Source organism: Athene noctua, chromosome 8 (genome assembly GCF_965140245.1).
Source record: "Athene noctua chromosome 8, bAthNoc1.hap1.1, whole genome shotgun sequence".
Classification (NCBI taxonomy): Eukaryota; Metazoa; Chordata; class Aves; order Strigiformes; family Strigidae; genus Athene; species Athene noctua.
The window spans coordinates 20031438-20045828 of record NC_134044.1 but is presented as its reverse complement, the minus strand read 5'-3'; the positions used below and the strand labels follow the sequence as shown (position 1 = coordinate 20045828).

At 43.3% G+C, this 14391-nt stretch overlaps 1 protein-coding gene across 14 annotated transcripts in view; it reads right to left on the bottom strand.

Moving 5' to 3' along the window:
* MCF2L2 (MCF.2 cell line derived transforming sequence-like 2) overlaps positions 1-14391 on the bottom strand; it is a 185600-nt gene that overhangs the window by 160427 nt on the left and 10782 nt on the right. For 6 of the 14 annotated variants that reach the window (XM_074912633.1, XM_074912638.1, XM_074912635.1 and 3 more), the window contains exon 1: positions 2268-2508. The exons of 1 other annotated variant lie outside the window; for it this stretch is intronic. In XM_074912633.1, the coding sequence (XP_074768734.1) occupies positions 2268-2409 (142 nt within the window). In that variant the 5' untranslated portion in view covers positions 2410-2508. Of the gene's footprint in view, positions 1-2267; positions 2509-11641; positions 11693-14391 lie in introns of those variants that run through there. 7 more of the 14 variants (XM_074912643.1, XM_074912640.1, XM_074912642.1 and 4 more) reach the window with 2 other exon arrangements.

Sequence of the window (14391 nt, the reverse complement as noted above, 5' to 3'; positions counted from 1 at the left end):
AAATGCTTCATACTTTGGAGGGCCTGAAGGACTGATTAAGCACTAGGCAATTAGTCCTCAACAACACTCCAGCTGGACTGTTATATTGCAGAAGGGTAACCCTAAGTGAGAGTCAAGTCATAACATGCCACAGAGATCCAAGATGCTGCACTGGCACTCTGTTCATACAGAGCCAGCCTGAGAAAAAGGCACACATCCACCCCTAGAGTTTGTCAACCAGTCTTTGCTAGTAGCAAAGGACTAGCAAGACAGGGCAGGCAGAGCCCAGGTTCTCTGGTACAGATCACCTTTCTTCCTCTGTGTTTATACAGCACCTACAGCAAAGGGAAACTGGCCTAATCTTCAGAGGATAGTCATAGCTACATCATCAGGATCCACTATTTAGGGAGGCAGGTAATTCCCACTGCTTCTGCTTCACAGATAGGAAAAGTAAGGCCAAAACAAGACAAGAGATGAGTCCCAGGTCAGCCAATTCAGAGCAGGAGAGAAGAACCCAGGCAGTGCTGTCATGAACTCCTGTGCCACCTTGTCAGCTCCTTAGCCCCCTTCTACAGTGGTCACTGCATGCAGAGTTTTCACTGGTGTATTCTCACAGCTCACAGAGCTCTAATACATGCACCTGAAGGCACCTTGTCCCTAGCAATAACCTAACTTCTGTCCCTCCTGTGGTCTCTTTGGTCAGATTTAAAACAAAAGCAGCAAAGATGGTTTCTGCCTCACAAAACGGCAACAGGCTCTGACCAGTTGACACACTATCTGTTCTCTAGCAGAAAATGATTTTGCAAGGGATTTCCACCCATAATACCATGCCAGGTCATCTCTCAACATGAGAGGCAGGGAAGGTGTTTCCCTGGGAACAGTAACCATGGCAAAGCTCTTACCACTGTCTTCCCCTCTCTACCTACAGGAAGAATAGCAGATGCCTGAGCTCTGCCTCCAGCAGGCCCACGGGCCCCTGGAGCCCTAAGCAACCTGGAAGCACCTGATCAAAGATTCAGGAAGGAATTTAAATTAATTCTGTTCTGTCTTTTACTGAGATACCAGACATTTCTGTCATGCTACACTGAACTCAGAGCGCCTCATTACAAAGAGTGCAACTGGAAACATCAGTGTTACCGAAAGGTCAGCCAAATACAACAACGCATAGGTAGGCACTGAGCCCAAAAATCAGCACAGATAGATGGCCAACAGGAGCAGAGGTACAATGGACTGACTTTGCAGTTTTCAAACCCTGGCATTGTGCATTAGAGCCCTATTAAAGAAAGCATCTGCAAACCCCAATTTGTAAGCAGTAGCTGCCAGCAGATGACCTGCTTCTGGTCCACCTTTTTTTTTTTTTTCTCTGCAGAATATTCTCAATTTACTAGATTGAATGCAACTGTCTCTACTGAAGAGCGAATTAAATCATAAAAACTAATTCCACATGAAAGTACAATCATATTGCATATTTTGGGTGATCTTTTTGTCACATACTAGAAAACATGTTATAAATTTCTGGATCTGAGGTTTGCTAAGTATTTATTCAAGTTAACAGAGCAAATGAAACCAAAGAGCTCCTTGATTAATCTTTCTCTCAGATGACACATAGAGAAAAAGTATTCTATGATTCAGCAATCTTGATCTGTGACTAAACAGTCAACAGCCTAGATTTCAACTACCATCACTCCACTTCAGAGTTAACATGCAACTAGCACAAATTTCCAGGACACCAGCATCTTGTACTAGCAACCCACTCAGAGGGGATTACTGCCCTGTAGCCAGGCTGACTCAAACACAAAAAGCTTGATAGCCCAAGTTTGTTATCAGTACAGTGAAACCAGAATCTTTTCAGTGAGAAAGATATTGACCTTCTACATAGTAATTTAGGAGCACAAGGTGACAGGGTCAACTAGGTCATGGTACCCATCTGCCTCATCTCCTTACATAAATTTCAAAAAAAGTACTTTACATGCGCAGCAAATACCTGTCCCAGACACCTACAGAATCATCAGTGTCTAATACCCGACTGAAATAAACAGTTACTCAGAATGAGTCTGGCATTCATATTAACCTCCTCTAAGACAAATCATTGCAAATATCCCAGAAATACACAGCCAAGTCAAACGATGCACTCATACCTGAGTTAATAGCCAAATCCAGCCATTCGTCTTTATTTACTACTCCTCAGAGAAAGGATTAGAAAAATAACCTTTTTGCAAATCTCCTAGGAATGCAATGCAGCTACCACTAAGAGAAGATGATATTTCTTTTAAAGATGCTGCACATACCTTTCTTTGCCATGCGCTCCAGTCTAATGCATCCTCCTATAAAATCATGATAAGATTTCATTTCTCCTTCTGTTATCCGGACAGCAGTGAAAGGTGGATTCCTGGGCACCTGTTGTCCACATTTCTGACACCGAGAAGCCATTGCCACAGCTCAGGAGACTCTTGTCAGGAATCTGGTCTCTCAGTTTGCTGGAATCCAGCCTGATTCTCAGCCGTCAGTCCAGGCTGGTGACTTTATCCCACTTAGTTCATTCAAGGTCACCCTCGCCAGCAGGATGTTCGCCATTGCAATTGGCTAAGACTTTTATAGGCTTACTGACTGTGTTTGTTTCTCTCTCCTCGCTTTCAATATCAGTTTACTTTATTCTCTCATTCAGAATAAAAGCTGTGAACCTCAGCACAGCCCATGCCCTGAATGGTTTCCTTATCATTAATTTAAAGCTATCTTATAAGCAACAATGAAGAGAGAAGATCCCAGAAGCACGTTGCAAGATCACAGAATGTCTCTTAAAGAACATGCCAGATATGTTCACAAAGAATTTTTCTTTAAGAAAAGGGCTTTCTTCATGATTTTTGGTCTCTTTCAGGCTTATGATTTTATGATTCTTCATCACTTGAGAATGGATTTTTTTAATTCTGCATTTCAGCCTGGACGGTGCAAGGAGACTGCTCTGCAGAGCTGCTCAACCAATTACTCATATGTCTGGCAGTGGTACTGGGAAGCTGCAACTGTACAGAAAAGCCCTCTGCTGCTGTGCACGGTCCCTGATCATAAGATCTGATAATCTAAATGAACAGAATAGCAAATGGAGGACAAAAGAGAAATATTGCTGGCAGACATGCTCTGCCAGCTGTGCAACCCCCGACCCAATTTTTTTTAAAAAAGAAGTTGGATCCATCAGTCTGACACCCAAATGAGAGATCTGAAACATACATTTAGAAATCCCTCTTTGAAGGTGCTGGACCTCTTAACAACTGTTATACGAATCACTGATCAGAGAGCCTTGTGAAGAAACTTGTACTTGGAGAACTGAGTGCAGAGAGCACTCAATTCTGATGCAGTAAAATAAAAAGGAGACTCCCTTAGGGTTGGGGGGCACTGTACAGGAGCTGCATGAAGAGGCACAAGGCCAGCACTAGTGACAGTGCAAAGCATACAACAAGAACCTAATGAATCAGGGCTGAGCTGCAACCCAGAGATCAACTAAAGGGACCTGAGTACAGAACAAGTTTCCTCCAAGGATCTTATATACAGACCAGGAGAGCCTTTGCCTTCCTCCACCTCAAGCACTAGCACCCGTTCACACTGCACATCATTGCATCCTGTGTCCAGCTCATGGCCCGCTCAGGTCACAGCTAATCCCTTGACATGGAGCGGAAAAGGAGAAGCCTAATTAATACAAATCAGAGAATGAACTAGAGGAGACAAAGTTGCTCAGGAGAAAAAAAAAAAACAAACCTCACATGATGCCATTACTAAAATGGTAGATAACTAGATGGGCAGTCATGAATGCCTGTAAACTGAAGCTTACAGAAGTCACCTCAGCCCTACTTCTTCCCCATTCCTCAAACTTCCGCAGCTTCTCCCCTGCCAGATCCATGGCTCCCCAGCCACACAATGAGCTGTTAAAGCTTCCTAACCCAGCACATACATACTGACCGTGCAGTAAACCAGCTACTAGACCTGGGAGGCAGCGAGTCTCAGGATCTCTCCTTTTGATGAAAGGAAGCTGTAAAGGGGGTCTCCACTCTTAAAGTAAAAGACTCATGCTCCCTTCCCCCCCAACTTTGCTGCATGGCATGAAGGTGGTCACTCTCCTGTTCTTTGCCTTTGCCAAAATCCTGCCTGCAAAGTGAGGACAATGATGTACCGAATTGTTGGGTGACCCGATTCATTAGAATTTGTAGAATATTTATTAGTGTCCACAGAGAAATCCCCAGGGGATTGCAGTATTTTGCAGATAAGGAAAACAATAGCACAGAAGGTAGAATTAATTTGTAAAAAACTGTCATCGTGAGATAAGAAAACTAGAAACATAACCCAGCAGTTTTATTTTAAAGCCTTTCTTCCATCCTATTTTCTTTCATTACAGGGGCTCAAGGTGTCCTTCCATACACAGGCAAACGTGATGTACCGTGGAAAATAAGCTTTTCTGACAATATGCTCCCTGAGTATGTCTGACATACACAGAACAATTGCATTTCAACCTTGCCCTTTTTTAGGCATACAATGGGGGAGAATCCAGCATTTGTGACAATACACTTCTGTCTGCCATCCTCCCTTGCATTTGCTGTTCCCACCGGTATCCACGTGGCTTAGCAACAGGAAGAGCTGTGAAAGAGCACAGAAAGAAACAGAAAGAACACTCTTTCAAGGGGGAGACTGGATGCTGGAAGGGGGATCTGCCATAGGTGTGAGCTTCTGAAACACAGGTAGCCACAGCACACACCAGGAAAACTATCTAAAATCAACTAAATGTCAGTCTTTCCCTAGGAAATATTACAATGCTAAATACATGTCTCTGATGCCTGGGGTACCACTGCCATCACCCAGCTCCAGACAAAAAATAAGCTGACTGTAGCTGCTACACATTTAGCAATGGGGCACTTAAGGTTTACCTCAGGGACTGAGCACTGTCCTGCAAGGACAGATGGACAAAAGAATCTGTTTATTTTCCTGTGAATTTTATTCCATTCATATTTCACAAGCAGCTGGGCTACCTTCTCCTGACATGTATAAGAAACCAAAATATCAAAATAAAACCATGTATCAAAAAACATGGGAGCACAAAATGACCTGCAGTTTCCTACCACACAAATTACCTCTTCTGTACTGCACTGGATGTATCTGCGCAGGAGCTGCTGCAAGGGCTGGCTTGCAGGAATGCTGTTATGTAACATGTTACCAAACATGCATTCAGCATGGATAATTGATTCTTCACATTTTTCTTCCATTAACTAAAAGGTATCAGTCTGATTGAAAACAAATGACTGTTCTTTGCATGCAGAAGAGTATAGAGGAGAACAGGCACAGAAAATGGCAAGCATGTTTCTGTGGGTCTTCTCTGTAAATAACACTGAATGGAAGGGAGTTTCTTCCCTGCTGCTCCAGACAACCATAGCAAAATGTTTGGAAAAGCTAAGGAAGAGGACGTTTTCTGCTTATTAATTTGCCAGCATTACCTAGCAACATCATCTTGGTTGGTCTGTCAATGAATAAGCATGTAAATAAATGTAAGAAAGTGTCATCAGGAATGAAAAAAACCCACCCAGATATCCTCAGATGTCATTAACCAAAACAGCCCGATGAACTGCACTAGTTCCTAGTTCCATTAGAAATAACAGCTCACCTTGGAATTGGAGCTTGCTGTCATTACTGTATGGCCAAAGGATTACCATAAATTTAAAGTCATTGCAATTAAATCAGTTTAAGCCCTATATCTCTTTTTGTGAAATAATATGCTTCTGCCCCAAAAAGCAGCGCTCCAATGGTTGGTAACACTGTTAAGCATGAAACATGCAACAAACACTTTGGATCTCAATGATGCTGGGCACAATGGATGTAATTTCTTGTGACGAGTCAAGAATTGAGTTTGGGAACAGATTTATGTGCCCAAGGAAGGAGGGAGAGAAGTTTGCTTCTGCTGCAGGTGTAAATGAAGCAGCTAAAAAATACTGTAAAACACTCTGTTTGCAATTTACCCAACATGGTCATTAAAACAATTAAGGGGAAACAGACATCCCTTTTCCAATAGAGCCTTGTAAGAACCACCAAGAATTTTTGGTAGATGAGATTCAAAAATTGCCTCTCCTATCCACCAATAATTTAAAAACATCTGACAAACCAACAGTGAGATCAGCAAGAGATATCTTACTTATTCATGAAAACCAGCAGCTCCCCCCACATATGTATAGTACTCTACAGGGCTGAGAAATATGTAATCTAAATCCAATGCTGCTATAAGATTGATATACATAGAAGCTAAGAAAAAAAAAAAAAAATCTATTTCATTCCTGAAACCCCAGCTTCACATTTTCCTATATTTTTACATGATGTTTTATATGAAGTTTGAACTGTTTTTTGATAGCTATGCTGAAACACACCATTCTTTTCACATATACCTCCATGACCTTCTTTCTGCCTTCCTCACCATCCAGATCATGAATCTGATAAGCCACAAGGCATTATAGCAGCTTGACTTGAAGGTTTATTTTCAGAACACACTTAGTTCTGTTAAAGGTAACATCCATTCTACTGTTTAGCTAGGAAACTGAAACTGGTCTTTTCTATTAACATCCATTTATTTTCTTCCAACTAATAAAAAGAAGACCAAGATTCCCTCCCCCTCCTTTTTTAATGAAGTGCTACATCCCAGGCACTGTTTTAAGCCCCAAAGAGTTAAAGGAATGAGCAGAGGAAGAAATATCTCTGCTCTTGAAATTACTTTTAGTATACAACATCGTTGCACTTACAGCATGCAGTTACTGCACTAGAAGGCACTAATTCCAGTGCCATATGGTTTCAGAATCTCATTACACTGATCTGCTTAAAGTGATTTCCTAACTGATGATCAAAACATTTTTGGTCACCTTCAGCAGTGGGAAACAAGAATTCTGCCACCGTTGGTGCACATTTACTCCTACGCAAGCTGCCAAAAGCAGGAGTATTAGCAAAGATCAGAAGACAAGCTAGCCAAAGAACTTTTGTTGCCATCTCAAAGCTGTGTAGACATCTGGAGCTAATCAAGGACTGTTACCATCATTATTAAAAAAAAAAAAAACAACAAACAAACACAAACCAACAAACACATGCCATCACTGCTGGATTAGAGAAGCTGCCCAGGAGATCAGGAGATGAGTGGAATCTTCACAGGCCAAGCAGTGGGCAGGACTTACTGCTGCACCTGCAGGGTTTATTTTATCTATCTCTCTTGACCTCTGCAACTAAGTGCACATCAGCAAGAACAGAAACATCTGCATTTCTGTCCTGCTAGGCATCTGCTTGGCAAGATAAACAGATTCCCAAAATTACCCAAATTACCAAAGTTACTAGCACAGAGGCAAAGAGCAGCTAGACCCAAGGTTTAGGCTTGGATTTAAAGTTATTCCAGTCTTGATCATGAAAATGCCTAAGGACTTAAGTGAAGAGTCTTTCTGTGCAATACATGCCCAAAATATACCTCTTGTCTTAAAGTCAGGGGAATAAAATGAAAGACAAGTACTTCCAGTACTTAAGTACAAGGCCTTCCAGTACCTAAAGGGGGCCTGCAGGAAAGCTGGGGAGGGACTCTTTACCAGGGAGCATAGGGATAGGATGAGGGGTAACGGTTTTAAACTGAGAGTAGATTTAGATTACATAAAAGAAATTCTTCCCTGTGAGGGTGGTGGGGCCCTGGCACAGGTTGCCCAGAGCAGCTGTGGCTGCCCCCTCCCTGGAAGGGTTCCAGGCCAGGTTGGATGGGGCTTGGAGCAACGTGGGCTAGTGGAAGGTGTCCCTGCCTGTGGCAAGGGGTTTGGGACTGGATGATCTTTAATGTCCCTTCCAACCCAAACCATTCTACGATTCTATGAAATGCAAAAAGAACAGATGAGAGAGATACTGGGTAACCCAGAGAAGGTTGTGATCCATAAAACTGAGCATGTCAGGCCACCATTCTCCCACACTCCTAAGCACCATGATCACCTTAGTACCAACGCAGCATGCACTGTGAGAGGTGAATACACAGGCAGAGTCTTTGTGCCATTGCCCTCCACCAGCAGCATGAGTGCCGGAAGAGAAAGTTTCTGGACATTAAGAAGGGAACATGTTTTCTATCTCTCTGTACCTTTGCATGGAGTCACCTCCAGTGTGATGGTAACCCTGATTCTTGCTAGCATCCAGAGCAGTGCACTGTTCCTGTTTCTCTCCCCCTTCACTTCTTCCTCCCTACAATCAACCACTGGAGCACTCATAGAGCAGAAGAGCTGCTGGATCCATGCAGCCGAGACCACCAGGACAGCTTCTCCCTGAGGAGCAGCTGTGCACGTTCCCTGACAGAAGCATTTTTCAATGTTGTTGCAATTCATAACTTAAAGCAGATAAAGGAGAACCAGAAAGACACAGGGATAAAAATAGCATCGGTAAGAATCACAAGGACTGCTGATACTCAAAGGCTTTTGGACACATGCCAAATGTTAGCCGAACAGGAGGAAACAGCTTCTCACGTTACCGAGTACAGTAGAGGCATTTCCAATGTTTCACTGCCATCTCTCAAACACTCAACATCAGTTACTACGTAGGGTGGGGGTACTGGGCTTTAGGGACTATTGATTTTTTTGTGTTTGCATGTCTGTGCACTGAGGTTCACTCAGTTACTCTGTGCAGCCCACAAGGAAAAAGGAGCTCCTATCTAGACTTACCACCAAGGAAACAAAACACCAAGGCTTTGACTGATTGGGCTCTCTCAGCTGGCAGATACACATCAAACACACTCCTTTCACATGCCCTAGGGCAAGGCTTTCATTCTTCTAGGGAAATGAGGATGAAATCAGTCAAAGAGGAGTTATTCCCTCTGCTCTGGCCACTGTGAAGTACGCATTTTTTCCGAGGACAGGGCTGCTGCCAGAAACCAGCGGTCTGTCCTGAAGAGCCTGTCCACACGGTATTTCCTCAATGCTGGGCACCTGCCAGTGAGAAGCTGCAGCACTGTCCTCTGTGTGCACTCACAAGTGCAATCACATGGGGCAGCTGGACACTTGCACTCACCTACACCCAAGTAGGAATTTGTCCTGCTCAATGCCTGGTGCTGCAGAGCTGTTCCTTCCTCACACCCACCCACAGCCTGAACTCCTAAGCTGTACCCAGTTTATTCTCCCCAGCTTTGCCTCTAAGCCATCAGCTCTAATGGATTTAAGGCTCTAGAAAGGTACAATCTACAGGGCGATTTCGCAAGTTACACCAAAGCCTGGTGTGTAGCAGAAAAAATAAAGGGATGTATAAACTGCCAGCATGTGCATCAGTGTACATCATGTGTACACTTCATTTACCTCTCCCCACCCAGAGCACCGCCTCATGCACCAGGGCACAGCATGGACAAGACACTGCCTCACCAAACACAACCACTATCCCAGCCCTCTTCCTCTCCTCCCCAGCCAGCACAATTACTAGTCTTTATCACCCTACTCTGTCTTGATTCTGTAATGTCCAATAGTAGGGTAAATTAATGATTTGCTCTCTCACAATCTATTTTCACAAGATGTACAGGAAACCAAGAATTTCAATCCTTTGTCAAAACCAAGCAAGAGCTGCTAAAATTACATGGAAAAGGGCCAGCTGGGATAGAGAGACAAAGCATGAGCATAAAAGCCTCATTTCCTTTCACAGCAAGACTAAAATTATCCAGGGACCATATATACTAATAACAGGCAAGCAAGTTCACACAGTAAAAGAGATGTTTGCAAGTCAGCTTCAGATGCAGAAACAGTATAGAGCTGCATCTGAGATAACTTGTCCTACAAGAGGCAGCGCAAGGGTTTCTCTGCAACATTACATGAATGCACAAAGACCTTCCCTGTCAACTCAAGAGTTCCGCTACCAGGACATGCAGCGTTCATATGTTGGGATGGGCTAAACACTGTCTGCAAAAGGCTTGACCTTCCGCCAACATGAAACAAGAACAGTGCTTTGACTTCAACAGCATTATGGACTTCAATTGCCTAAAGCTGAGTGGTGCAGCATACTGATGAGATAAGAAATTGCTCTTTAGTCTGCCAGGAAACCCCACTACAAATGCTTTCTGCTGACCAGTACAGATTAACTCAATAAAATGTATCTAAATCCCACATCCGTTTATGGACCTTAGTCCCAATAGGCATAAGTCCACTTCGTGGAATCTAGTATTAAATAATGGTTTGCACTTCTCCAGTGATTCTCAACTGAGCACTTTAGCACCAGAGAGAGATTGTTACTCCCATGAAATAGACAATTTGCCATTTAATTGCCAATATAAAAGGATGGAGTTTTAGTATTTTTGTTTTGTTTTATTTGAGCATGTATCTGAGAACCATTTGACAAAGGCTGGGGTGAGGGAGGCGAGCAGGAATAATTTCACCCAAAAGAACCAAAATTTGGGGAGGAATGTGTTAAAAGCAGATATCCATACATCTCCCACTGGTTTGAGAGCCCTTCAAATGGGTTTATACTGAGGGGAATCTTTAAATATAAGGATGTTCTGCTTAAAGAAGCAACAACAAAATAGCGTGAAAGCAGCTCAAAGCAGCAGGTTCACAGTTAGGCCTATTCTGTTGTCAAGAATGAAACCATGTCAGACTTAACCTAAGAGACTGTTGACATGACCTCAGGGTGGGCAGGGGCACAGGGATCAAGTGGCATTCCATCCTCCTAATTGCTCCCAAATGTAGGTCCATCTACATTGGGCTTTTGATCCTCTGAGGTACCAAAGACCCATGCTTACACTGGTACCACCTGAAGTTAGAGGCATTGAGTCCTGTTTCAAAGATCTATAGCAACACTGATGTAGGTCAGCATGATCTCTCCTGGACCTCTGCAACTACAAATATCTGCCAGCACCATCTCAGTAGCAGAGCACCCTTTTCAGCCAGCTGTACTTAGAGCATGGCTCCGAAGATACTAACAGAGGCATGCTGCAGATGGGCAAAGGAGGTCAAACCATGCATTATCAGTGCATACACACCATTAAAAGTAGATTTGAATAGGTAACACATCTGATGAAGTCTGTATTGATTTAAGAGGGATTCCGGCTCCCAGTGCATCTGCTGCTACACCAATACAGACAGTTGGTAAAGATCTCTCTTACTGTGAAGACTTTTGTGCCATCTGACCCCACACCCCAGCAGAGAGCAATACCCTAAGCAGACTTCAAGCACTACCCTGCTCACCTGCTTCTAGATAGCACTGAAAGGCAGCTGTAGCACCCAGGAAAATATATTAGAGCCAGCCTCAATCCAGCCTATGACTCTAATTAATTCTTAAGTGATATAAAGACATTAAGAGTAAACAGCCTCTTATCTTCCTTCTCAAATGCTGCTTCCTCATAAGATGCTGTAACATCAGACCAGTCTCTACTTTTGCTTCCACCTCCTGTAGCCCTGAAGGCTCCAAGAGCTCTAGGTTAACAACTAACTCCACAAAATTACTATCTATAGTCACCCTGACTGAAAGAGAATCTAAATGTTTAATGTGCTGATTAATAAACCACAATTGTTGCTTGCCTCCCTGGGCTCTGGAATATCCACAGGATCTCTTAGAAGCAATTATTTCTTTCTTAAGTCTCTGAGCCATGGGATCTGATAACATTAGACTCAGATCAGACTTTTGGCCTGTCTACACAACACATGAATTTCCAGCCACCCACCTGGCCTCCAGGTCTCCCATGCAGCCTTCCAGCATCCTGTTCAGCCTTCCAGCATCCTGACAGCCTTCAGTCCTCCCAAACACTCTTGCAGCTTCCCACACAGCATACAAGCTTCAGTCCTCAGATAAGGCTTCAAGTCACCTGTGCAGCTTTCCAGCTTCACCTCCCATGCACCATACAGCCTTCCAACCTTTCTTCTATACCCCAAAATCTACCTTCTTGTTTCATTTCTTTCAGGTGATGTCTCTTTCACAGCTCCTTTAGAACAAGCCCTGTAGCCATTCTCCAAGCCACTATTAGTAAAAACACCTGCTCTTAAATGCTACCTGCTTTTCAGGTGGGGAAATAATAGTTTCACCCCCTCTTTAACTCTTTCTTTGCTGCTCCTTTGTAACATAAATTCACATAATTGTACACAGTATTTTTCTGTCTGTCTCTTGTTTTAAATATACTTGCTTCAAGAATAGCAATCAAATGTGGAAAAAAAAAATAAAGCAATTATAAGAACCCACCAGTGAACTTTAAAATCTTAATACAAAAAATGCATAAGGAAAAAAAAAATTCAGCTGGGAAGTGAATCCCAAGGTATTTATACAATTTGTCTAAGATCAATTGCAAGTACTGCAGTAAAGTTGGAAGATAAATGGAGACATACCAAGAAATACCCCTTTCTTGGTTGTAGCCTTAAACACAGCACACAGAGTGTTTCTCAGGTTTATGTTATATCATTTGTAGATATCCCCATCTTTTCAACACTGTATTTTAAAATAGTCTTGCTCATTAAAGTTTTGAAGTGTTGTTTGTGTCAAGCTAATTACTGCTACATCAAAAACGTTCAGAGGCAGCAGGTCTGATAGTGAAGGCTGCTAAACTGAAACTGCTAAGAACGAGCTAATTGGTTGAAATTAAAACAAAACACTAACGAGTTTTAAAATCAGGCTCAATGACTGATTCCAAATACCTGCACTGACGAATGTATTTTAGAGCATGTGGGCTGTACTAGGAAAATATTTGGCATTTGGCAGCAGCATGTAAGGGTCCAGAGTGCACTGATCAGCCTTATCTGCCAGAGAATTCTCACTTAGGGCTCCCACCAATGCTCCAGCCACTCCTTTAAGAGGGACCCCAGTCCCTCCCTTCCTTATGCTGTGGGTAATGCTGTTTTCAACTGCTTTCTCTGCTGTTCTTGACCTGCAGTTCAGGTTTATCAGATTAATTCAGACCCAATATGTCATTTGAATCTGTCACCATCTTTACTCAGGTATTGTGGGACTGCTCTCTGGGGGTGAGGATGATCATACTAATGCCAGCCTTATTTTCCTGTAAGGTATATTCCTAGCCTTTGTGTTTCCTGGCAGATGTTTAAGACTTTAATTGAACACTACAAAAATTAATAAAGTTATCAAAATCACAACAGGTTCTTACATTTGCTGAAAGAGAAGCTGCTATAAGATTTGGCTCTTATATTTTCTAGTGATTAAAGTGAAGGGATGTGCTTAGTCCTAAATAGGAAAATTGCTTTTATGTAAAACTTAGACCGTGCTTCCTAAAGAGATCAAGCTGAAAATTCAGATGAAAAGCTTAGAGAACTGGTGTACTCCAATTTTCAAAGGCTCAGCACCCACTTCACAGGCCACTTACCTCTGGAGACCACGCCTTTCTTTGAACTGGTGCTTGTCCGGGTGTTTTGCACTGTGATGCTACTCTAGAGTGAACATGGAAACGACCTTGCGCCCGCAGGGTTTGTGCAGACACGGCTACACCCTCCCGTGCCCTCTAGTGGCTCCTCGGCAGAAGAGGCAGCGGCAGGACCAACAGACGAACTCCAGGGTACCAAACCCTCCAGTGCCAATGAAATCTCTTGGAAAAGGGGTTTGAGGGAGTGAGGCTCCTCTGCCCAACTTGTTTACACCCTGACTTTCAGCTAATCTGAGAAAGGAAGATAAAATGGTTTGACCCCATCCTTGAGGGACTTTGACAGTAGAAATTAAAGTGCAAAGTGGCACCGGCGTGTCCTCTCCCCTGTGGCAGACAAGACTGCCCCAGCACAGCTGCCTTCCTGACACCACCAGACCCCCCCTGCCCTTCCCCAGGTAGCAGCCCTGCTCTGGTACCCTGCTGGACCGAGGAGGGTGCAAGGGATGACTGCTTGGGCTTCGTCTCTCCCCATGGCTGGGCTGGGGAAAGCTTGCCCGGTGGTGGCACTCAGCTCTAAAGGGAAGAGTGGGACAGGCAGAGCATGGCCTGTACTGAGCTGCTATCACAGATACTGAGGTGGAACGGGCACAGAACATCACTGACAAACTCTGCTTCTGTCCAAACTGTACTGTTCCTCAAAGTGTGCTTGGCTGCTAGCTCTCTTTTCCCGTTCAAGATACGATGTGCAAGGCTCTGCTGTATAGTCAGAGTGTCATTTAACATGATTCAAAATGACAACTGCACATTGCTGAGACTGCATTCTCCCCTAGCTGAAAACAAAGCCAGAAAGTAGGATTTTTACGACCTACCTACAAAAATAGAAGCAAAAAGTTTACCTCAAACTGAACTATGACTTCAAAATCCATTGTGAAGCCTCTACAGGCTTCCCCAGTGTAGGAGAGGAAAATATACCAGCTACTGATGAGAATGCAAATATCTGAGACAGATGAAATGGTGACAGTAGCTTTGAATCTCTTTTTTTTTAAAAATAGGAATTTTGTTTTCACAAAATAAGCTGATCACCCTAATAAGGATTAATCAGACTTTCCCAG